At 35.7% G+C, this 27,429-nt stretch overlaps 1 protein-coding gene across 2 annotated transcripts in view; it reads left to right on the top strand.

Moving 5' to 3' along the window:
* LOC117169557 (PSME3-interacting protein) overlaps positions 1–27,429 on the top strand; it is a 167,075-nt gene that overhangs the window by 67,248 nt on the left and 72,398 nt on the right. For both annotated transcript variants that reach the window (XM_033355983.1, XM_033355984.1), the window contains one exon: positions 14,887–15,103. In XM_033355983.1, coding sequence (XP_033211874.1) covers positions 14,887–15,103 — 217 coding nt within the window. The remainder of the gene's footprint in view (positions 1–14,886; positions 15,104–27,429) is intronic.

Raw genomic sequence — 27,429 nt, forward strand, 5'->3', positions numbered from 1 at the left:
CTGATTCCTCAGTTTCAGGTCAGCCCTGAAGATGTGAACTGCAATGTTCACGAAACGTCGGCAAACAATTCGTAGTTTTTTTTTTACACGAGTGAAACCCGAAATATCACTTTTTATCGAAATCAAAATAGTTCAGGAAATAATAGTATTTTAATCATTATTCGTAAGCGAAGAGGGCTTAAAATGATATGAGAAAAGCTCGAACCCTCTGCTTTTATAGAGAGTGGCTATCGGTCAAATTGTAGAACGATTGAGAAAATCGCGATAGGTTAATCGTCTAACTTCTAGACTAGAGAGTCTGGCGTCATGCATTTGCAATTTTTCTACCATTGTCTTCCGCCTTTATATTTTTAGGTATTTTAGATTTATGTTTCACGAATACAATTTTTTCTAATTCATTTTTTGTTCATGAAAGTGTAAAACAATTATAAAATAATCATGTTTATTTAAAAAAATAATGTATTATTACAAAATGGTGTCCAAAAAAAAATTTCTATTAAAATATATTTTTACTGAATATTCTGCGCTTTACTGAGTCATTCTGCGCAGATTTATGTTAAACCTTTTTTCTCGTAGACCGCTTTCTATCGAAGCAAGTCGTTTGAGCTTTTTCATCTAATATTAAGCCCTCTTCATGTACAAAAGATGATTCAAAACCATTTCCCTTATTACGAGCACTTCTCTTATCAGATAGATTTGGAAAAATGGACGAGAAAAATAATTTTTCAACAGAGAGTTGCGAATGCATTGTTGAGCCTAACGAAAGCAAAAAATCATAAATGGAACAACTTTCAGAAGATAATATAAATGTCTATCAGGGAAAAGAGCACTGAGTGACCCAAACAACAAAACACAAACTTTATATACAGTATCACAACCTAATTAAACAGCGCTATTGCCAGGTGAGCCTAACAATAAAAGAAATAATTTACCAAATAGTAGATGAATAATTAAAGCAGAAAATAATAGAGCCCTCTTGTTCTAATTGTACCCAATGCTTGATACCAATACGCTTGATGAGAGAAATTCTTCGCACACTAAGATCAGTCCAATTCATTTCAAAAATTAATTTAAAATTAGCTTATTTACAAATTCCATCAGAAGAAAGTTCATTTTAAATCGTTTAAAATATTTAAATATTGTACTAGACAAAATGAATAAAACAAACTTAACGATCAGTCCCGACAAATGTAAGTTCGGATGTTTAGAAATTTAATACCTAGGCTTTAAAGTTAACGAAAAAGGACTCAAAATAGATTATTACAGTATTCAAACAATCTTTACTACGTACACGTTACTACGTGTAATAAGGATGGAAAGTTGGTACAGAAAATATGTCCCATTCAACTCGAAACCGAAACGAGTAACACGGGATTGGGTGCCTACGACAAAACAGATGACTGGTACTCTACCAAAGTTCCAAAAAGATCAGAAGAATACGAAAAATGGCGAATCAGATTCGCAACTCTATTTTTATAAAGCAGAGCCACGAAAATCTACTCTATTACTGGAAACCACCAAGTTCAAGAAAGATAAAAAACCAGTATATTTTAGTATTCGTAGACCCATTTATAGCATGGGTCGAAATAATCTCAATTAAAGAAGCTAACAGGAGTACAATCGAGGAAGAATTTCACAAATGTGTTATTTCGCGTTTTGGAACAACGTGGATTATTCAAATCGACCGTGGCATGGAATTTATCATGAAAACTATGAGATTTAGCAGAAAAATTCGGTATTAGGCATACGAAAACGCTACGATAACGATCATTCCACGTAGGTCGAACATATAGACGATTTACAGTTTGCAATAAATACTAGTAAAAAGTGATTGAGACAATTCAACCCAGCGTTTTTAAATTTAGACCGCGAATTGGGACCACTTTAATCTGTTAGGAAAAGTATAGAAAACGATAGTGAAATAGAATTGTGAAACGTGGATAAATGGACGAAAAGGCTAAGGAGCTTAGAAATTATAAAATAGGAGGTCCAGACAAATTTAGATAAAACGAACGGGAGACAAGCAAAAAATGATAATGTAAGAAGACCTGTAGAAACAAACAATCTCACAAAGCGGTTAAAAGGACATGTAAGCTCTATGACCAATATGAAGGTCTTTTTATTATTATGAAAAGGTTTCTCCAATTATGTATAAATTAAAAAATTCTAAGGGAAAAAGTATTGGAGAATGGAATATAAACGACTTTAAATTATAGAACGGCACACAGACATATGGAAATTAATAACTTTAGGTTAGAATACTTAAATTAAAAAACGGCAAATAGACACATGAAAGTGATAACTTTAGTTTAGAATGCTTAGATTTAAGTAATAAGAAGGCAATGGATCATTAGCACTATATATACAAAACGGCTAAAAAACTAGCAAAATAACTCAAATAATACATATTAAAAAAATACATATAAAAAGACTCCAAAGGCAAATTTAGATGGTACGAATATTGTTTTGCTTCCCGTATTCAGAACGATGGATTCAGAAATCAAATGGAGCCCACGAAAGAGAATTAACCTACACTCGCATAAACACATCCGCAAAGCGTGCATTAAAACTGAACCGTTAGAGGGAGCAGACTCAATAGGTGATCCTACTGGAACTACCTACGAACTACCTTACCACATAAAAGAACGAAAATTTGAAGAGTTGAAACTGGAAGCCATATCAAACCTAAAATAGTCTAACAAGTAAACGTGGAACACCTGCAGAAACTTCAAGTATAAAGAACAAAGCAACTAAAGAGGAAAACTTCTCATAAACCCACAACTTTTTAACATTTCAACAAACTAAAATAGTTAATACTTTCGACACTTCGGGGTACGAGCTTGTACTTCAAGTTTGGATTAATAACTTCGAACTTGAATTTAAGTCATAACTTTGAATACGAATCTTAAATTCAAATCAATAGTTCGACACTTCTGAATTTTAACTTTAGCTTTATATTCTGATCTTGTCTCAAGATTGCGAATTTAAATAAGAATTTTGAATTCAAACTGGAATTTAGAACTTGAATACCTTCGAGAATTTTGAACTGTAAATAGAATTTAAATTTAAACTTAATAATTATTCACTTAATTTAGTAAATTGTGGAAAAAATTAACATGTATTGAGTTGAGACGATAAATTTTTGTTTGCCTGCTTTCTTGTTTACTGCGAATCTACGTTTAGTATTCAAAACATAGACAAGTATTAATTGGTGAACTATAGTCGTGCCGTTCGATACGATATATCGACTCGGGATTAGCTCGGGTTGTTTGATCCTCCTTCGCAAGATGTGTTTTTGTTACTTAGCTGTCCTAGGCCGAACTTAAAACGAAGTGGACAATAGAACTGACGTGCGACGGTCGAACTTCGTCTCATCGTGGTTCGGCTAGGTTAATGTATAACTGCTATAACCAGATAGCTTCGGCGTAACGCTGATCGGCCTCCCCGATATTTTGTACTACCCAATCTCTCATTATCGATAAGCTTTCTATTCTTTTCAACCATACGACTGGGGGCTTGAGTTTATACTTTAGTGGGATCGGGTACGATAAGTGTTTTTTGAACATGGAGGGAATTTACTGCTTTTGGATTACGTTCAATGTTTATATAAGCGGGGGTGGTGTCTTCGGAGGAGGGGTTGATGGTCTTAAAAGCAAATCGGAAGTTTGAAGTAAAAAGTGGGACGATGGTCATGGGGGCTAAAGCGTAGACTTTGGACCCACTACTTCGGCTTGCGGGTTCGATTCCTGCCTCGCACTCTGGAAGAGCCTCGGCGGCCCATGCGATGTACACTAGCCTATCAAGGTAGTTGTTCATCTTTGGAAAGTCGTGGGACCGGTACCTCTAGAGAAAAAGGTTCTCTAAATACTTCAAGCTGTTGCTCTTGGTGGTTCGTAACCCACCTTAAACTGTAGAGCCCCCTCCCACCACCAAGTAAGTGTGTGGGGGTGTGTAAAGGAATAGGGAAGAAGGTGCAAGAAAAATGTAAACCCTTAGGTGACACATTAGAAGCTTCCATACTAATTCTGAAATATATTAGTTCACTGTTGTTTTTTCATGCTTTAAAAAATTATTACTATGTTTTTCAGGACTCGGCTTACACGTTCAGCAGGGTTGGATTGAGCGTGATAAATGTTGTACTCCCGGGCCCCTTTGGTAAACCGGGCATGTTTGTTCTTACTCCGAGATATCTCTGAACATTCCGAATCAGTATTAGTCGGTAGCTATCCGCTCGTAGGTTTTGTGGTTTCCTATATGACCGGCTTGAGCGCCATTATGGTTTTAACGAATCACTTAGTTTCGCATTCTCCTGGATTGGACCAATTTCCAATCGTCTAGATCCTCGATTATTGAGCTGAGAATCTGATTCTGCCGATGGTAAAATAATGCGTCATTTTTTATCTTCCCATCAGGGAACCTAGCCGTGAATTTTTCGACGACTTCGTGTCTCTAGTGATACCAAGGATTGGTGATGTCCATTAATAAGGTCAACTTATCTGATCTTCCTCAAACATTCGCGATAAGGCATCAAGCACGCCCCTTTGCGATGCACGATAGTGTATTGGTGACCCTGCAGAGTTAATGTCCACCTTTCTAGCTGAACTGCCTGTTCCTTTAAATTATCCAGCCATCGTAAGCCTTAGAGGTCGGAAACGATGATAAAATGGATACACTCAACATAAGATAGGAAATTTTAAATGGCTTAAGGGCTAGGATCGGGTTGTTGGTTAAAACCGGCAGTACTACGAGGCAACGTCCAGGAATTGTCTAATTTTATGCACACTATTTTGGACGGGAAATTGCAAGACGGGGTTGGTTTTATCCGGGTCACTATGTGGGCCATCGGCGTTTATCGGGAAACCGAGGTAATTAACATGGGAGCGACAGAACTCACATTTTACACGATTGATAGTTAAATCAGCCTCCTTAAACTTGGTGAATAATTGTTCCAACCATGTGAGGTGTTCCTCAAAAATTGGACTGTCTGAGAGGGTATTTTAATTGGAATTTGCAAAAAGTTTGGATAACGGTAGCAAAGCACCACCGACAATAATCAATGAAATCAGTAATGATTTCAAAATAATGTAAAAACCTGTAACGAACGCGCATTTCAAATCCACGACCGGAAGCAATCTAGCTTTGAAATTGTTCTTTTTACCGTTAAGTACGATATTCAGTTCTTCCAATTCGTCAACTGTCTCAAATTGTCCGAAAGCTCAATTTACTAGTCACGATTTAATACACGTTATCGGAAGGAAAAATTTTTCAATTAATTGGATACCGGGTTGGCCTAAGAAGGAGCGATTTGAAGCATAGTCAATCGTGACACTTAGAGGTTTACCTTTCATCGCGAGGGTTATATAAGAGAGTCGTTCTGAGTCCGGTTGTTCGTCAGGATCGGCCGGGATTTTAATAGAATTAAAAAATTTGGAATATTTTTATTAGAATGTTAGGACCCATATTTGAGTATCTAGGAGGAGCGTTGGTCCGGTCTAACGACTCCTCTCCGCATTTCACTCATATATAGGGCGAATCGCGTGCGGTTACCCCAGGTTTACCGCATCTGAAGCAAAAAGGGTCCCTCAATTCTTTACAGTCCCCAGATATATGTCTGAGTTGATGACACTTCAAACAAAATAATTACCTAATAAACGATATAGTTTGGCTGGTCATGGGATATCAGATGCATGCTTGTTTATGGTACCGGTGTCATTCTGACCGTGGGAGTAATTTTTGCTGTGGACTGTGTTCCCTTATTTTAAGCCTTTTGTTTATTGTTATTATTAATACTGTTATGAGCGAAGCCATTGGGAGGCTTTCCGGTAATAAAGAAAGTGGTGTAACCTGCCTAGGTTCACGATAAGCTAAACTTGGTAGCAATGATTTTTCAGGTGGTGGTGGGCGTCTAAAAGGCGCTCTGTGCCCGTAGCGTTTTTTCGTCGCGAATGGCTATTGATTCTAGGCAGTCGAAATTGAGGGCCTCACTGCGATGTATGGTGAGTTAAGATTCTGGTGACATTGCAGTGCGCGTAATTTATTTTCACCTGCCCCGAGTAAGGAACAGGAGCTGAAACCAAGCTTGAACTAGTAATCAGGGTCACCAAAACGAATTCGCGCAGATTGTACAACATCCGACCATGTGTCCCACCCTTGCCGAGCGTTAGTAAATCAATTTAATGCGATATCTGGTAAGAAAAACGGGATACGCAATAATAATTCCCTATCCGAGATTAGCGCCAAACTCGGAAATGATGAATTCGCATTAAAAACGTCTAAAAGTCTTCCATAATGTTTTAAATACTGATCTTAGATGTAGTGAACGTAGTGCACCAGTTTGCCGCCGGGATTGCTCGTAATTGTCTTGCGGACGCCTACACGGTTCGCCGAAACTTACGAGTCGGCTTAGGTTATTCTGTAAGGTGGTGCTATGGTGGGGGTAATTTCTGTGAGGCAAGCTAAGGTCCAAGAATGCGTGGTTCGATTGACAGATGTCAGCTGTCACGTATTAACTCTCATTGCCACTTTTGTTGTACACCGTATTTAAAATGTCAGTGCTGGAAAGCTGTAGTTGTCCTGTATGCGGTAGCAGCTATGTTACGCAAATCTGTCCTTTGGCCGGGTTGTAGACCGGCATCGTTATAGCGTCCCATTTAGTAGGGTAGCGAGCACGCGGTAAGGCCGTCTGGCCTCGAAAACGCGCTGCAGCAGCGAGTATGCATCCGTTGCATTGACACTAGACACTCTGAACGTTAATGCACCGAAACTTTCTGTTACAGTTTTCGCGTTCACTGTTTCGATTCCGGAGTAGTCAGATTGTTCGTGCGACGTGGCAGTATTATGGAGGTCACTTACAATAGTTGGACCTTCATAATCCTGCACGTTGCCAAATTGGTCGTTTCCAGTTTTTTCTCGCTGTACATGCGTGAATTTAATTAAACAATCGCGTAACGTCGGGACTGTACCCTCGATTAATAAATGCCTTGCCCTGGAACTGTTCGCGGAAGTTTTTTTTCCGTTGCTTTCTTGAGCCGCGCCTTAAGGAGTGAGTATTCGAAATGGATAATGTTTTATGCATTTTTCACCCCTGATATTGAAGTCACGGTCAACTGTTCAGCAGTCTCCTTCGCCATTTTTCAAACTATATGTGCTGTACGCGGCGTTAGATGTAAAGTCGTGAAACAGAAGATTTAAAGTGCATGCTCTTGTTAATGTGAATTTCTCGCCGAGTGTTGTGAGGGCACTGCACAGCCCCTTAAAGCTATTTATGTTTCTTGAGTGTTCCTTCAGTAGATGCTGGATTTCGTAGTATTATTTACAACATTTCTTGACCTCGTCTGGTTTGAATAGGTAGTCTACAGTAACTGGAAGGTCTTGGGAGAGTCGAGATGGGTCAGAGAAAAAATGTTTATTTTTTCTGAATCATGATTTCCTCTTCTTTAGAAGTCTCCTAGCGTAAGATAATACCCATATTCCGTCAACAATATGCTGCTTGATGACCAGCAGCCTTGGCTTGTGTGTAACGACGGATCTGCAGTTCGCGCGCGAACTGTCGAACTCTGGCAGTGAAATTCCTACCAGATGTCATGTAGTCATCACACACTGAATGCGCGGCGCGTACTTGCTTTCCCGGCCTATCTATGTGCTAATTTGTTACATTCGTTTTTTGGTCTTATGATCAGCCGTAGGTTTTGTTTTACGGTTTAAATCCGTCATAGTTCTCGCTACATTATACACACTTAAACTGATAGTCTAGAGATCGGACTCTTCAGAAGTATCTCGACAAAGCTCGTTATCCAATTCAGCAGATCATTGGGCTTTTTCGCAGGGAACGGTTTCGCAGACGTTGACTATCAGAATCTGGCAACATCGCGAGGCGCGATCAATGTAGATTTCAGTCAGCCGTTGATACCGTAAGAGAAAGATACATAGTGATAATGCGACGAAAATCAACAAACGTGGTACGAAAAGAAAGGCGTTTAACCTAGAAGTCGATCATCAAAGTAGCAGCAAATATCGAAGGCTGGTGAATTGTTCGTGTCAAAACTTTGCAGAGCAGCTTGTTTGTCTACAATGTCAAGGTGTACTCTCTTTACTCGATATTGTATCCGAGAAAAAACAGTGGATTTGCTTCAATCTTTCATGTTCAATGTCGCAAATGTGGATTCATCAATGGAGTCGTCACCGATACTCAGCGTATCGTCAATCATAAGCAGCACTTTGATTGTAATACAAAGTTCGTTTCTGGTAAGTAATTAATAATAAACTCGGTAATACTGCTGTTTATGTTCCGCAACGAAAAACACATAAACTCAATTTTCGACTTATCACTACACTTTTTCACCTTTTTTTTCAATAATTATAGTAAAAAATTCATCTTTCCGCCGTCGGATTATTATTCTACAGGTAAAGTAAGCCATTTTAGAAAAAAAAACATTTTTTCAAACCTTTTTTTCTTTGCGGGACATAAACAGCACTATTACCATAAATTCATTTAACAAATGTACAATTAATAACAGTGAAAAAAAAAGTTATTTTCATAGTTTTTGCACTCAAAAAAACCATTTTTGTGGTTAATTGCATTGTCAATTGCAATCTAAATTTTGTTAAAAACGCTACATTGTTGCCAGATTTCAACTCAGTAAGTCGTACGATTATAGGTTTTACGACTGCGTAGTCTACTGACCAGGCTAAAACTGGCCCAGACCTGGAAAACGGACCTGGACCCTATCGCTGATAAAACACACGCCCTAATCGGATCCAGACCTGGCGCCCGATCGGCACCCCACCTAGCCCCGACCATTTTCCCGTTAAGACCCATCTTTGAATTTTATAATTTCTTTTAATTTTGTTTATAACAATAAATGAATAAAAAGGAAAGTAAATAAAGTTAACTATATTTTTTATTTAAGTGACAAATATTAACACAAAAAAATGCAAACTAAATACATTTTTTAGGCTTTCCGACTTCGTTCTTTACGATATGTGCACCCCAGTTTTTCGCATTTCCAATGATTGCGTTGATGCACGTCAATGATTCTTCCTCAGTGACAGTGTACATTATTTAAACACTGATTTTATTGACTAAGAAAGTTTTGCATTTTATACTTGAAAAATTCGAGAATAACCGTATTTAAAAAATCTTCATTTAATTTTCAGACGAAGAGTACATGAGGAAATCCGCGCAGAATTTCAATTCCCTCAAGGATTAATTCTTTGACTCTCAGATTTACTCAATAAATTCTAAAATTCTTGCGGATTTGCCTCGCGTTTTCCTCGTACGAAAATAACACGCTTTCATCGAGGATTTTTTCAATAGGGAATCTTCAACACCTTGATATATTACAATTAGTTTATTACAACATTTTTTTATAGTACATTTATCATATAACTTTTAATTATTCTAATCAAGAATGTGAATTTAATTGATTAAAAGAGAAGTCAAACAGGGTTTTGAAGAGAAATTAAGGTTATCTAGTCTAGAAACATAAAATGCTACCATTTATATTAAACCGAATAATCTTCTTCGAACAGGAAACTCGCACAAAATATGTAGACTTGTTATCAAAGCCTTAAAAATAATTAATTTTTTTGACAGCAAGACAATTTCCCTAAATTCGAACTAAGTGGCGTTGAAATACTTAATCGGCCTGGCTTGGGTCTGGGACATTGAATTATCCCCACCTGGTCCCGAAGATATTTAACCGATCAGAGCCAGATTGGTGATCGGGAAAATATATAGCGATTTCTGCACGGGTGCAGGAGATGTTTCCGTCGCACTTTTATTATTATTATTATTATTATTATTATTGAATTATTTATATTTTTACTTTTTTTAATTAAATATAAATTTGATAATTTAAATTAAATTAAATTATTATTTATTGAAGCATTGAAAAAACTTTCCATTTATAATCAGTATTGTAATGCTGAAGTTTATTTATAATTCATAAACAATTATATAAGTTGCGAATTATACTAATTGTTAAATAAAGTTCATTATAATAATAAAAAAAGATACCTGGACGAATCTATTTTTTATCCTGAAAAACCTGGAAAAGTCCTGGAATTTTTGTTGAAGAAACAGTAGACACCCTGATCTGGGCTTTCAGTAGTGAATACTCGAGATATATAATATTTGATGTATTTTACGCACCCCTGTTACTGAAGTTAAGTTCAAGTGTTTCGGCAACCTCCTCCGCGGCTTTGTACAGAAACGCTCCTTTGTCCACTTCTTCGTGCTTTCTGATCCTTTTAGGAAAAGGGTCTCTCTCATTTGCGACTCTATGTGCTGTACCCAGAATAGTCCTTATGTTAATTCATTCAAAATTCAATATTCCGCGATCACCTTGACGGCGTGAGATGTAGAGTCGCGAAACAGAAAACTTAACCTTCCATTAGTCGCGCCCTTTTCCCGCCCATCGATAGTCTCACTGCACCTGTGAGGTGCGTTCTCAATTTTTACCAGTAAAAAAAAATTTCTAAGCATTTTGGCGCATTAAAAGCCCATTTCTGAAGTAGAAAACAACAAAATGTATGTAAATAATAAACTTTATTGCACCTGTGAGGTGCGCGTGACTAGTGGAAGGTTGAAATGCATGCTTTTTTTTATGTGCATAACCTTTCGTGTCCCGATATCAAGAGATCTGAGCTCGTACTTCGTCCACGGAACCACTCCAAATCATCAGAGTATTATTGGGACGGCAATCATGTTTTTTGCAAATACTTTGTTCCTCGTCGACAGTTCGAAAGAAAAAATCTACCGGATGAGATGTTTGTATCTGCTTCGGAGAGTATGCTTTATAAATGTCACATCCTGAATGCGAATTGGTGCCACGCCCAGTTATGTATAGGTCTCTCCAGCGTAAAGGTGTCATATAGCGCTTCTATAGGCGAGCTCAGGGTCTTCAGGGATGCCATTAAGTTTCCCTCGCTTCAAATAAATCTTGACGCAATTTTTCTTACCAAAATTCCATTCCAAATTTCCGTAGTATCTATATATATTAGGGTGGCTCAAAAAATCAAATTTGAAAAATTTAAATGGGCTTGTTGGCCAAATCGTTCTCGTGGATAAATAAATTTATGTCTATTTTTTTATATTGGAAAAAATATTTTAGAACTCGCTCCGGCTATTTTTATGTCTTATAGAGTTTGACATGTAACATTTTTCCTCTTTTTATTTCTTTGATTTTACACAGGAAGTTGTAAGTCAATTTATTTGACATTTAATATGCTTGAACTCTTGTCAGTGAAAATTGCATTTATTGCATTTTTATGTCTCAAAAATATGGAAACGTTTTCGCCATGTCAAAAACAGCATATAATGGCAATATGGCATGCTTTAGACTATTGAGATGAGATTTCTAAAAAAGAAAAGATTAAACGTTTAATTTACATGAAGTAAAGAGTAAAAAAAGCTTATGAAAAATAACACGTACAAGTTGAACACCGACTGCAGGGAGTGCAGGTTGACGGCTGCAAATAAAGATTACCCTCGGTTGGTCCGCTTATTGTGCTATGTACTTGCTTCGATCCCAAGCTGCGGTCATTGAGGATGAGTAGAATAGCAGAGTAATAATAAGTTGATAAATCTATAACTACACTCTGGGTTAAACCTGTACCTGGTGCTAGGGTTTCTCTACTTTAAATCAGGAACATTTGAAGCCTTAGAGCGAGTTCTAAAAATATTTTTTGCTTGCAAATAAAAAAAATGGGCACCAATTTATTTGTCTACAAAAACGATTTGGTTAATACGCTTTAAGACTTAGTTTTGATTCCCCGCCGGAGACTCATTATGCGAACATTATGCGCCGATGACAAAGCCATCGAACACGTCCTCAGGTTGCCGATAGAGGGTCCCTGTACCAAGGGTTTCTGCTGAATATGGTTAAAATAATTATTGAAAAGTCGCGGACAAATGTCCAGGAATAGTCCCGCAGGAATAACCCCTAAGCGGATATGAAACAACCGTGCCAAATGCTAAATTGCACTCAGAGTACGCTGCCTTATCCATGCATGCGGGGCTCTACAAGGACGGACGAACCCTTTCCTTAGCTGCTCGTGGGAAGCACAATAACTCCATCAAATGACCAAAAAATTGTAAATGCGATTCAAAACGATCGAACGCGCAGCCTGCCCGACAATGATTCTGCAAAAACAGTGCCGATCACCCTAGAGTTCGGGGTGCTAAAAATATTGTAGATAAAAGCACAACGACGAACCTGCGAAACGCCCACATTGAGTGGACAAGTCAACTCAAGGATAAATTGCTAGACTGCTACGATGCCTGCCATTATTATCCCTGTTAGAGGAGGCTTTATGGCGCGTATGCACACTCTGTTGTGATAGAAATACCCAGCGCTTCAACACCTTTCGCATTAGTCATTACAAAATCAAACTACCTACCTCTTGAAAAATGGATATTCGCGCGGAGCACTTCCTCAGCCACCACATGAACACGCTAAAGATGTAGACGAGGAAACGACATTGAGACTAACCGCAGGAAGCAGGCACCTTCTGACAGGTGATAGTGATTTCAGGACAAGGAGGAACATTAACATACAGGTTCCTCCTGAGCTCCACGATCTGGCTCTAGTGGATGCCTCTCCTCATGAGGATATCTTGGAGAATTCCGACCTCTGGACCATCAATTCTTTAGTTCATGGTGCTGCGAGAGCTTTGGCTGATTCAAATCGAAGGCTAATGCGCCCCATGTTCAGTGTTTGATTGACTACATAACATCTAGTAGACCGTTACGGAAAGAGTTTGAAAGTTTTCCCATGAACTGAGGACCTTCAATCACACACTGAACAAGTCAAACCTGCAGACAATCAAGCAGCATATTTTTGACAAAATACGCGTGTTATATGACGGAAGGAGAAGAATACAGAGAGTACATAGTACAGAATATGGCTTGCATATTCACCTCATATTTAAAGGCGGAAACGCCTAACTTTTAAATGAGCGGCGTTTTGTAGAATCGATTAAGATGGATTTTTAAAAATCGAAAGATTAAAATCAATGACGATTTGATCGAAATCTGTTGGTAAATTCGCCGAAGCACAATAAAAATCTGAAAATTATTACAGAACTTCGTTACTAGCCCGATCGGATTCCAAAACTGCGGAGTTTCCACCATGAATTAAGGAACTAATAAAAGAGTATAGCCAAATAATAAACAGTTGAATCTAATAATTCACCGTAATCACGAGATTTTGCGATAACGAAAGTTGAAACTTTACACCATTACACAATTGTCAAATACACATTTACCACAGTGAAAAATGTTTGCACACCCATGAATAAGACATATTAATTTAAGAATTATAAATTAAAATACTTCTATGGTACATATTCAGTCAAAGTAATCCTATCAGAATAGTCATTGTAAATATTACTCATGCTTTTCCATTTTGAATAATAATAAAACTACAATACATTAGGTAAATAAGTAGATATCGCTTGATGTCTTCAGGTGGATACTAGGTGGTACTCGGTGGATACGGATAATATAATGAAACTCGGCTAATGAAAGAACTCGTGCATATATTTTTACCGTTGTAAGATATTTATATAGTATCGGTAAGTCAATGCATAACTATATGCATTAATTTTGATGTTTCATAGTTGATATACCAATAACGTGATATTGTAAACTGTACATTGTAAATAAGTGACGAATACACATTTAGTGAAAAATACTCTAACTGATAGCATGTGGCAAAATATAATATGTTCACTATATTTAAGTTTTAGTACATAAAATCCATATTCTTGAAAGAACAAGAGAAGAGAAACGAGCGCAAAGATCATCAGTATACCGGGTCTGGAAATTGAAGTGCCCGCCATGTTAAATCGCGCGCCATTATAACGTCATTCATTGGAGACTCCTCTGTATCGGTATAGTTGCCGTGTATACTTGTCAATAGTGTATACAACTATTTACAAGTGTATACGTGTGTATATGGGTCAAGAATTGAACAAAGTGAAGAAAAAGGTACGCCTAGAAAGAGCGAAAACGCTGATTCACGTGTACGATGCTGGCGTGGTGTCCTATTTGGGGTTTTCCGACGAGAAAATGTTTTGTATTAAGCAACACGTAAACAAACAAAAAGGTTGTGTATGATTAAAGGGACGTTCCAACGACTATTCAGACTAACTACAAGTAACTCGTCAACCAGGAGCAGCGCAAGTGCCGGTTTGGGTCGCGATTTCAGAGAAAGATGTCTCTCCGCTCGTTTTTATGCCTAAAAACTTCGAGCTAACTCAGGAAGTTGATTAGAAATACATTCTAAAGGCTCGTTTCGTTCCATGGTCTACCAAAATGTTCGGATATGAGCGCTGGACATTTCGACAAGACTCTGTAGCATAGCACAGAGCGCGTGCAATGCCAAATTTATTACGTGAGCACGTTCCTGAATTTATTTCGATCCAAGAATAGCCATCGTATTTTCAGATCTAAATTCTCTGTGCTATAACATATCGAGTGTTTTACAGGTGAAGGGTTGCACGAAAAACTCCCATAATTACAAGCACTAAGAAATACTGACTTTTGAATAGTAGCGTCTTAATAAAAACATCTTCCGTAAATCGTCCCAGGCATTGCGAAAGTGACTTCAGTTCGTCGTGGATGTGAAAGGAAACTACAATCTCTTTAAACAATTAGTGGAAAAATTTGAAATGTTACCTTTCCATTGATCATAAATGAACAAAAATCATTAAAAAATAAAAAAATTATTGTGTTTTTAAAGGAGGGGGGAGGGGTCCTACCATAATCTGCACCTTTCAAACTTTTATCTGAGTTATAAAATTGTATTGTTTCTGAAACTTTGCTTTATGTGAAACATTATATTTCAGAAAAAAATGTATAGAAAAATTTTTTTATTCCAGAAAATATGATAAAGGGTTTGGACGATGATGAAGTGCAATTTTTAGATTTAGTTGATAGAACTAAATTTGAGAAAGAGCGTAGAAAGAATTTGGAAGAGGAAAAAGAGATGCAAGATTTTAAAGCTGCCGTCTCTTCGCTGCAAGAGAAAACTTTAAAGAACAAAATAACACAGGAATTACAAGGGCCGCAAAATAGTGCAAAAATTTCTTCGCAAAGGTAAACTATTAATTAGACCGGAAGATCATTTCAGTAAAATGTACCTAATTTATCCAGAAATTGTAGTCACTTGAAAAATTGTCCAAATATTCTGTGTTTTATCGATGTTTTCCAACAAAAGGATCAACAATTTAAATAATAGTTATTCAACGCAGATTTTGAAACATTTTGATACAGTATAATTTCAAAAATTCTTAAAATTGTATTAAACAAATGACAGTGATAGGAAGTTTGTTAGAGATTCGACACATCCGAACTCTGCACAGGGAGTGTACATAATATTTTAGATAGAAAACAGTTTTTATGCGAGAAAAAATATTATATGTTTCAAACATTCAAATTTTTTATATTTGAATGTAAGATACTTCGACATTTTTATTAGTAAATCTAAAAAAATATCAAATGATAGTTGAACTACGTCAACAATCACTTTCCACATCTGCAGATGTTGATGGGCCATTTTAATCCTTAAAATAGTTACACGAATTTCAGATTTTTTCTTTACTTAGTCGAAGTAGTCTTAAATTTTAAATTTGAATTAACTATGGTCTAATGAACTGGCGTGCTTTTTCAGAATTTCCAAACATTGTGTTGAAGATCTGTCAGCACGCATGACATTCAATTTGTAACGGTTGAAAATATCACACAGGTTTGTTTTTCGAATGTCGTCCAACTATTAGTAGCACGTCATACGCGCGCTTGACGCACGTTTAAATCTTTTACATTTACTTATTTTATTTGCAAATGAAGCTCAGCTTAATACCATAAAATTAGTTCCTTAAAACCTTCCATTTTTATACAGCTTCGCATGGGTGCTCTCTCACGATGCAGATTAAATAATTGTGCAACCCTTAACATTTGCATGCAACCTTTGAAAAACAATCTAAATGACGGCGCGTATTATCACCTATGTTCCCACCTCTTGCTGGTATACAATCTGTTAATTTAGAAACAGATAAAAAGACGATAAAAATTATCAGTACATACATCGTAAATTACCACTTAAGGCAGATTTAAGTGTAAACATCTTTGATAAACGTGAACGTACAATAAAATGATTTTACAAAAATTTGAAAAGCTTTCAAAGCATTTCTTAAATTAATCTAAAATGACTTTACAAAGTTTTGAAAATTGAACCTATTCGTTGAAAAATAGCAAAATGCTGCATTTTCTATGAACTCAAAAAAAAAAAAATAAATAAATGTTTGAAAAACCGACTCCAGGAGATCCAGGATGTAAAGATTGAGAGCAAAAGCATATCTAAAAGCTACAACATAGTTTTCTTTTGATTGGATGCTCCTACTCATTCATAGGAAACTACAAATTATGACAAAAACGCCAAGGAAAAAAGGAAAGAGCTGGTACCACTCTTCAAGGAACTGAGAAAACTCGATCTAGAGATCCACTCAGAGATCACTTCCTACAAATAGAAGGAAAACCTTGCGACTTGGACGAGGTTATTCATTTTCTACAAGCAGGAAAGGCTTCAAAGAACGGAGTTAGAAGCAACGATGGCACTGAGGAGATGGCAAAGGAAAAAGATACTGTTAACAAACAAGAGATAAAGAATAGGAGTACTATAAAGCCAAAAAGAAAGTACTACAAGAGAAAAAACAACAGCATGAGAAACAGTATGGACCAATTTGTCTCTCAAAAATCGGTAGGAAACAAGAAAGTGCTTGATAAATTTGAAAACAAACTATCTAACTCTTTGACAAATCCAGACATACCGTACAAGTCATAATTGTTAACAATAGTTACTTATAAAGTAGCCGCAAGAAAAACTAGAAAAAGTTGATTTTGTTATATGAACCTTATTTTTTGATTGTTAAATAATCGTTACAAACCGCGAAATTAGTCTTCAAATGTAGAGTAACTATTAAAATTTAACTAATATTCCTTCTATTTTATTTATTTACGAATCCAGACATACCACATAATTTATAATTTTTGACAATGTTTTCACCTAAACCCAGGTGGAAATACACTACTGGCGCAGTGCTGATCTAGTACAGACTGCTGGAGTCCCAGTACTGGGTATCTGTACTGAACCAGTACTGGCTGGAAAACTTCCTCAGTACTGCCGTGCGATACTGACGCGGTATTACACACCAGTTATAGTTCTGTCTTAGCAAACCGAAGGTGTACGAAAATGCCGAAGTTAATTTAAAAAATGATAAAAAGTTATTCAATTGTTTTAGGACCATCCATTTTTCATCATACGACTACTCATGGTCCGAATATTATTTATAATTACAAAAGTGTATATTTCAAAATTTTTTACATTCTCATCAGAGAAGGTATTAGATTTGTGTAAAATTTGACCCCCCAGTTTTTGTCAAATTTCCACGTTTTGAGACCCCCTGAATCCGAAGAACAGGTTTTTACGAATGTGTCTGTATGTATGTCTGTCTGTGAACACGATAACTTTTGAACAAATTAATCTATTAGATTGCCCCTTTGTACACTCGTTTAGTGTCCTAAACTAAAGGCCAAGTTCGTTAGCCAGTCATTTTGGAAAAAAATTCAAAAAGTGGGCACATTTTGTATATTTTTGAGACAACTTTTTTCAAAATTCAAAAATTCTCTGTACGGTTATTCATAGTATTCAAAAAGTCGAACAATTTATCCTCATGACTTTATTCAAAAAATCAAAAATGACTAGAGTTATAGCATTTAAATAATTCCAAACAACACACGAAAATGAACATTTTATGCCAAATAACGCACGATATGAAAAAAAGTCAAGACAAGAAAAATGTTGATTTTTGAATGCCCTACAAGATTATCACAACAGCTTTTTGAATTTTCTTGAAAAATCCAAACTTCAAATTTTGACAGCATTACAAAATAATGAAAAATTATCTTTTTCTTCCAAACTGTACAAAATATGGTACAAGATGAACACACAAAAATTTTTCATTCGAAAAAGGTCTACAAATTTTTTATTAACCACTTTTTGATAGGATACTTATTTTTGGCTTTAATCATGAAAAACGTCATTAACAGTAAAAAAAAGTGCCCGCTGTGTGAGCACATTCTTATCACAACTTTTGTCTTTTAATTTCTTTTTCGTCTCATGTGTGGGGTTTCAAAAAATATAATTTCTTATGTTTTAAAGCTATTTTTTATGTTAAAAACTAAAAACAGAACTATCAAAAAATTATTCATCAGAAATAAATCATTTTTACATCCTTATCAGAGAAGGTATTAGATTTGTATAAAATTTGATCCCCCTAGTTTTTGTCAAAAGGTCCAGGTTTTGAGAACCACTGAATCAGAAAAACAGGTTTTTACGAATGCGTCTGTCCTTATGTATATCTGCCTGTCTTTATGTTTGTCTGTCTGTTTGTCTGTAAGCACGATAATTCGTTAGCCAGCCATTTTAGATAAAAATTCAAAAAGTGAGTGCCTTTTTAATATTTTTGAGGCCATTTTTTCAAAATTCAAGAATTCTCTGTACGGTCATTCATAGTATTTAAAAATTCTAACAATTTATCTAATGACTCTTTTCATAAAATAAAAAAATTATTAGAGTTATAGCATTTACAAAATTGCAAAAAACACACGAAAATGAACCTTTTAAGCCAATTAACGGACGATATGAAAAAATGTCAAGAGAAGAAAAAGTTTGATTTCTAAATGCCTTAGAAGATTATCATGACAATTAAGTGGGACGATGGTCGTGGGGGCTAAAGCGTAGGCTTTGGGTACCCACTCCTTCGGCTTGCGGGTTCGATTCCCGCCTCGCACTCTGGAAGAGTCTCGGTGGCCCATGCGGTGAACACTAGCCTAGCAAGGGAGTTGTTCATCTCCGGAGAGTCGTGGGACCGGTACCTCTAGAGAAAAAGGTTTTCTCTAAGTACTTTTGGCTGTTGCTCTTGGTGGTACGGAACCCACCTTAAACTGTAGGTCCCCCTTCCACCACCAAGTAAGTGTGTGGAGGGTGTGTAAAGGAATAGAGAAGGTGTAAGAAAAATGTAAACCCTTAGGGGACACATTACAAGCTTAAAAAAATGAAGATTATCATGACAATTTTTTTAATTTTCTTGATAAATCAAAAATTAAATTTGGACAGCATGAAAAATAATAGAAAATCCAAAATTTACATATTTTCACAATATTTCAAATATTCTCAAATATAATAATGCATTTTCAAAAAAAAAAAAATATATATATATATAAACTTATATGTGTGTGTGTATGTGTGTATACAGATATACATAATTTAGAAGTAAAAAACGGTAAGGCTGCCCAGTAGACCGTGTGTGTAAAGTTTAAATCATATCGAAAACGTTGGAAATGAGCAAATTCAGTTTATGGAAAAACGACAAAAGTTGTAATAAAACGTTTGATAACATTTTTTCAAAGAATGCGCATTTTTTTTGAACGGGACAATGAAACTTCATCTGTTTTAATAACGATGCAAGTTACGAATTAGAATAATATACATTTATGGGAATGATATAAAATTTCAGGGATAAAGTAGAATGCGAAGTACGAGATACGTGATGAGAATGTGTTCGTTAAAGCCGAAGAAGCTTTAGCAAAAGAGAATTCACAATCACCAAATTACTGTTGCGTGGTAAGCATATTATCGAGCGCGAAGCGCGTGGTAAATGCATTATCGAGGGCGAAGTGCGAGATAAGTATATTATCGAGCGCGAAGCATGAGAACCAACAGTCAAGCGCCCTAAACGCACTCAAATTTGCGAGCGCAGCTATACTCTAAAGATATAAAATAAAAGGTATTTTAAAAATAAATAGTAACACAGGCCCACAAAAAAAGTTGTCTGCACAAAACAAGTGACTAGGCTACCCTTACCTATTTTGAGTCGCTGAATCCAAATCTGGCCTCAGAATTTCTCATATACGTCTCAGTTTCCCCCTAGATGCAGCTAATAGAGAAAAACCTAGAGATATTCTGGATGTTATTTTGATGATACCAGTATACGCGAAAATAGACACATGGATGTTATATTCTTAAGTGTAGCGACTTGAGAGACTTAATTCGTGCACAGAAATTCTAGTGTGCACGCTGTTTCCACTAACTTGGGTAATTCTAGGAAAATTGAATATCTTTCTCATATTGTATAGATTTTATACGGGGAAAAATAACAAAAATGCCATATCCTTTGCAGATTTGCGTGCTAAATCTAAATTTGAAAACCCAGTTTTTCTGGCTCGTTCCATTTTTTCTCTAGGTGCAAAATGTAGGGAAGAGCGTAGGGATTTCCAGGTTATCCAAGTCCACCAAAAGAAAAGTTGTCTGCATGGGACAAGTAACTGACTTCACACGCAAAACTGTTAAGGATATTAGGTTTTTTAATATTTTTTCTTGTGTAAATCTATATAATATGAGAAAGACCTTCAATTTCCCTAGAATTACCCAAGCTAGGGAAAATAGAAGGCACACTAAAGAATTTCTGTGTACAAATTAAGTCTCTACAAGTTATTGCACTTAACCCCTTCGTGGGCAGAGAGAATTTGACAAAAAGTGCCCAAAATAACAGGAATATTTGTTATCCTGAAAATTTGTATCCTTTCGTTTTTGGGGTCGTTGAATCCGAATCTGAAATCAAAATTCAGAAATTTAAAGTGGTGGATCCTACTAATCCGTTTAGTAAATTTTAGGAAGCCAACAGTAAGATCTACTTTGTACGGTTTAGTCTGTCCATTTCGAATTTTCCAATTTTTAAGTACCAAGATTTATACAAATCGATTCGTTTTTTGTACTTTCGTCCGCCATTTTAAATTTTCAAGTTTTGACTTCAGATTCGGATTCAGCAACCCCAAAAACTCGTAAGTATCGAGATTTATCCAACTTGAGCCTTTTTTGTATTTTCGTCCGCCATATTGGATCCAACTTTTTAAATTTTCTAATTTTGACATCAAATTCGGATTAAGCGACCCCAAAAACCCGAAAAGAACCAACATTTATCCAAATCGAGCATTTTGCGAAAATGCCAATGAAGGGGTTACCAATATAATATCTATGTTTCTTCTTTTGCGTATACTGGTATTATCAAAATAACTTGCAAATTATCCCTAGGGGTTTCCTTATTTTGTACATCTAAAGGCAACTTGAGACGTGCAAGATAAATTCTGAGGCCAGGTTTAGAATTGAGCGTCTTAACATCCATAAGGGTAGCCTAGTCACTTGTCTCCTGTAGACACATTTTTTTATAGCCTGTGTTGCCAGAAAATCCCTAGCCTTTTCCTGCCTATTTGCATCTAAGGAGAAAATGTTACAAGCCGAGAAAATTTAAAGGTCAAATTTAGATTGAAAGCGCAAAACTGCAAAGGATATAGCATTTTTGTTATTTTTTGCCATATAAGTCTGTATAACATGAAAAAGACTTTCAAATTCCCTTAATTTATCTTAACTAGGGGAAGCACTGGGGAATTTTCGTGTACTGGTATTATCGAAATAATTTCCTGAATATTCCTAGGTTTTCCTGTATTTTCTGCATCTAGGGGAAAAGTGATACGTGTAGGAGAAATTCTGTGGTCAGATTCGGATTCAGCGGATCAAAATACGTAAGGGTAGCCTAGTCACTTGTCTCGTGCAGACAAGTGAAAATAAGTCAATTTTTAACCGGAATATAAATGAAATAATTTTTAAATAAATAATTTATATGGATTACATTTTTTGGGATTTTGTAGCAATTTTTTCCAACAAATTTTGTCTACTCAATGTTTTTTGAAAAATATCTTTAAACCATTTTTTTAACTTTTTTGAAACCTTTTTTTTCTTGAAATTTTTTTTTTCAATCATTGTTTGCGCAAGCATTAACTAATTTTTCTTCGTGTGATATTTTATTTTTTCTTATTTTAGACCATTTTACTACATTTGACAATGACATGAAGTGTCATTTTTAATGCGCTTGGGGTGATTGAGATCCATCTAAAAATTCTATAACCCCTTCCTTACATTACTTCCTTCCCATCGAGTGAGTCTCGCCTATCCCGAAAGGGTAATGACCTTGGAAATTTTATGGCGTACTGTGACAATTTTTTTAATAACAAAATTTTTTAAAGGTGGTATACCGATTTGATTTTTTTCCCTAGCAAAAAAAAAACAGAAAACCTTTTTTTCGTGATGTTTGTATTTATAGTTCTTAAAAATTTTAGCACAAATTTTTCTCAAGCTTTTTCTAGTAAAATAAGAAATTACAATCCAAATTATTACTTGTTATTAACTATTTATATTAATTATTTCCATGAAATTCTTCCATCAGACGAAAATTGAAATAGAGCATTTTAAAATTTCAAGCCTAATTTTAACTTCTTACGACTAGTTTATATGAAAGAATTGTTAACAATTATAAATTATGGGGTATGCTTGGATTCGTGAATAAATAAGGTAGACGGAATATTTGTCCAATTGTAGTGATTGATAATGACATGAAAACCAGGCTTGGTCAAAATTACCCTCTTTTGAATAATTATTATATTCAATTTTTCATGAAAAAAGTAACTCCTAAAAGTATATATCATTCGAATTAGAATTTCAAGAAGCATGCAAAACCGTTGAACGTCAGAGAAGTATTTTAGAAAATTTGTTGGGAACTTTAAAACGTCACTCATTTTATTGGTAGCTGAAGAGAAAATTCAGAAACGAACCTTTCGTAGAAAATAGTGCCCTCTTAAAGGACAAAGATTGACAGGAAATTGCCAGTATTTTTCGACAGTACATTTTTACAATTGACAGTACATAAAATCTAAAGCTCAACTCAATAAAAACTTGAAAAGGGCTAAAGAATTCAACTTCGCGGGCGGAGTATTAGGTGAATTCTTAAAACCTAAAAAGCAGCATAATAGCCTGATAAAAAAACAGGGATACCGATATAAAGGCTTTAACTGACATTATAGCCGTGAGAAAGTTTTGGCTAAAAATTGAAGAATTTTGATACAAAGAATATTTAATGTGCTCTATCCCCGTTGAAACATGGGAAGACTTTTACATAAAAAACTTGACAACAGGTAATCAGGATAAATTAAAAATAGACAGGACGGATATAATTCCGGAACCTAACATATTTAAACTTGTCCCACGGTTCCTCAGAATTCATAGGATGGCAGTATATCAAAATAGTACAAATAAATGTCTTAATTGTTGGGCTATCATCCAAACTTCTCCTTTTGTACTTTGAAAAGTATCATACATTTTTCCATTATCAGTTCTGAGATTTTCGAAACTTATAGCCTCTTTGACTGTTATTAGTAATAGTGTGAGAGAGAATAGTTTTATTTTAGTTGAACTGACAGATAGTCCAGTCAATATGTAGTTTTACCTTGCAAAAGATCAGAATAAGACCAAACTTGGCAATTAGCTTCATTTTGGGAATCCTAATCAAGACCCCGAAAATATCCAACAAAATCAGGCTCCTGCTAAAAAAATGGCGGCCAAAATGGAGTCAAAATTTCGTTTTTTTTAAATATCTCTTTTTAAATGCACTTTAAAGCAAAAGTAGTTATATGCAAAATTGTGGAACACACAATTTCCTATCATTTTTCTTCTAAACAAATTTTTATCATATTAATACTTTACGAGCTTTGGCAGAGAATAGCGGGGATCTTTTTTGCAAATTGTAAAGAATGTCACATGTTACCTGGAAATCTGAAAGATTATTTATTGTTATCATTATTATATTAACACTGGGGAGTTTTGAAGAATAGGGAGTTGTGAAGCATGGCCATAGATGTCCCTTTGTAGTGGTTTTGACAGCTCTGGCCTACTGTCAACTTTTTTTCACCTAAAATCTCAGTTTTGTTCGAGGACTCGTCCCGATAGTACACTTTTTTCGTATCTCTCCATACGGCGTGTTCAACATTTGGTTCGAAAAGTTCTTTTGAGCATTCGTGTTTGTGGCATTTTCATAAACATTTTCAAGCGAATCGAAAAGGTGAGTGCACACAAAATAATCCGCAATGATTAGGCTTTCGACGTTCAAAAGGATTTATGCAAAAACATTCTATGTATTACTGGCGTGGTGGCAATTTTAAAATAGTAGTGAATGGGAAGAAATGAAGCACATCAAGTGGGGAGATGTAAAGCACGACAAATATGACACATTTCAACCTAAGATCGTATCTTTCATGCATGTTACGCATTATTTGTAAAAAATTCGAATGTTTAGTGCAATTCCAAGAATTTTTTTCATTGAATTTTGTTATTCTGCGTATTTTTTTCGCAAGTGTTTGAACGATTTTTTGTGTCTTTTCAGTCAATATGCCCCGTTATAAGTATAATGCGAAAAAAACCAGCAATTGATGTCGATGCCATGATGGCTGCCGTCAAAGAGGTGATGATTGACCAGAAATCGCAACGCTCCTTTGCCAGACGGTACAATATCAATGATACCAAACTGCATCGCTACATTTCCGAGCTGAAAAGTAAAAACATAGATCCCGCAACCGCCACGAATGAACAATTGGCTGATTTTGTAACCACAAAATATAGCGTGACTGGCGGAAGAATGGTTTGTTATTTTATCTCCATTCATTTGCTCTCGACTTTTGACGCAGAACTACGTCTTTCTCCGGGGTTTTGCGGACAATAGAGGGGTAGGGATATCACGAAAATGTGTAACGAAAATATAAGGAGGGAGGGGGAGGTATGGGGGGCTTGTTACATATTTTCTAAAGACATAGTTCTATGTTACAGCACACTATCGCATGCGATGACCTGGGTTTTTTTTTGTTCATGTTTTGTTTGGGCAGGTTTTCATCGTTGAACAAGAGAAAGAGCTGATGAAATACCTCCTTCATTCCATCGCCGTGTATTATGGAATGACCATCCGTTAGTTGGTGGCAATGGTCTACAAGTTCGCAAAAAAGTTGGGCGTTCGATATCCTCCAGGATGGGATGTTCATAGCCAAGCATTGAAGGACTGGTATTATGCACTAATGCATCGCCATCCGAATCTTTCTTTCCGAACAAGTCAATGAAATAAAAACTTTTTGCTTATGATAGAATTGTCAAAATTAGTAAAATTTAAAATAGTTAAAAAAGATAAAAAGTTAAGATCATAAGCAAACCATTTTTATTTTATTTACTTGACATGGTTCACTCCATAAAGTTACCAAGGACTCTCTCCATTGAATTATTATATGGCTATACGTATAGTCGTATTTTCCTGAAGAGGCCCTTCGTCGAAGGGCGAAAGGTCTAGTAATAAAGATATTTTCTGGACCAGTATACCGACAATTTAAGATCTATTAATTACTGAACAATGTCTTGACGCGTGTACGAAGCCAAAGAGTATAAAGAATGGATTTAAAGTCACGGGAATTTACGACTATAATCCTGATGTTTTCACTGCTGAAGATTTTATTGCCGCCGAACTAAGCGGCGGAAATAAGACTATTGAAGATGAGGGTGATGAACAACGTGTTGTAGTGGGTAGTGGGGATGTGATTGAAACAATTTCGTATGAAGAAGTTTCAACATACCCTTCTGAAATAGCTAGCACATCAAGTGCATCGTCGATGCCAAGCACATCTGATGCATCCATTCGCCGTGCATTGAAAGAAGTTGGCCCCATAAAACGTGTCACTCCGGCCAAGAAATCCATTCGAGGTCGCAGGCCAATGAAAACCAGAAAATGTGGCCAACTTACGCAAGAAAGCTGAAGAGAAGCAAGCGAAAGAGGCAAAGAAGGATCAAAAGAAGATGGAGAAAACATTCAAACCACCGGCAGCAAATCGTATTCGTCGCACATTTTCGGTACCACCGCAAACGGAATCTAACTCTAAAGAAGAAGACTTTTGCACCATCTGTAAAGGTCCCATGCCGAAAAAATTGACCAAGAACAACGCAATTCATTGCCATGGATGCGACCGAGCAGTCCATTTGAAGTGTGCTTGTGTATTAGCCGACGGTTATACTTGCGTTAATTTGATTCTGAAGGACTCTTTTACAACTTCTGAATATAATGTCAAAAATAGCTGGGAATTTCAAAAAAGTATACAAAAAACGTTTCTGGATGACCATGTAATGATTTCTTTGGATATTATTGCAATGTTTCCGAATATACTCCTTGAAGCTTTGGAGTTTTTTGTTTTTGGGAAATTAGATTTTGTTTTGCCTTTTTATTTTCGGTTTGTAGACGATACCTTATTATGTGTTCCTCTAGAAAAGTTGCAGATGGTCATTGATACTTTTAACAATTTTCATCCAAAACTTCAATTTACTCATGAAATAGAACAGGATAATAGAATCAGTTTTTTGGACATAGAAGTAATTAAGGGTTGGGATAATATTATTACCAATTGGTATAGAAAAAATATATATTCAGGTAGAATTTTAAATTTACTTTCTGCTCATCCCTTTCAAAACAAAATTGCAGTAATCAAAAACTTATTTGACAGAGCTCTAGGTTTGTCCCATTTTTCATTTCACACAAGAAATTTGAATATTGTTAGCAATTTCCTTTTTCTGAATCATTATCCACAAAAGTTAATTGAGAAACTTATTGCAATTAGAGTTCAACAAATCAAAAATAAAGAGAGTAATAATTTGCTTGCAGATAATTAGAAAGAGTTAAAGGAATATAGTTAGTTTAATACCTTTCTTCTTCCATTTTTTGGTCAAATTTCTACAACTATTGAACATATCTTAAAAAAATAAAAAATTCATACTATTTTCCGTATACCATTTAAAATGGATTCAGAGATAAATTTTTGCAAAGATCCTTTGTATAATTTTGAAAAAGGTGGTGTGGTTTATAAAATCACATGCAGGATCTGTAAGATGAATTACGTGGGATAGACTGGCAGACTTCTTAACACTAGGATAGAGGAACGCAAAAGTGATGTTCGTTTGCGACGCTGTTACAAGAGTATTCTTGCCAGACATACAAAGGCATTTGTTAATGTTGACCATGAGTTTGACTGCGATAATGTTCAAATTTTGCATATTGTAAGTAATAAGAGAAAGAGAGAATTCATGGAAATGCTTTATATTAAAAAAACAAAAAAATTATCTATTAATTTAAAAACCGATTTGTATAAGTTGAATAAAAGTTATGCTAATATGATTAATTACATATAACGAGGCTGTTTCATGCATTCTGTTTTTCTTTTACTTTCTCTATTTCTGCTGTAATTGTGAGAGATATTTATATTGTGTTTACAACAGATTGGCTTACTGACCCTTATTCGATTCTCAGGTATCAAAGAGAGAGCACCTGTTCTTATCCCTGTGAAGTTGTACCCCCATTACGAGGGTAGTTCAATAAGTCCTTAGAATGAAGTATAAAAACAATTTTTTTTGGGTAAATTTTTTTTATTTTTCAACATAATCTCCTTGGAGCTCTATA

Source organism: Belonocnema kinseyi, chromosome 3 (assembly GCF_010883055.1).
Source record: "Belonocnema kinseyi isolate 2016_QV_RU_SX_M_011 chromosome 3, B_treatae_v1, whole genome shotgun sequence".
Taxonomy (NCBI): domain Eukaryota; kingdom Metazoa; phylum Arthropoda; class Insecta; order Hymenoptera; family Cynipidae; genus Belonocnema; species Belonocnema kinseyi.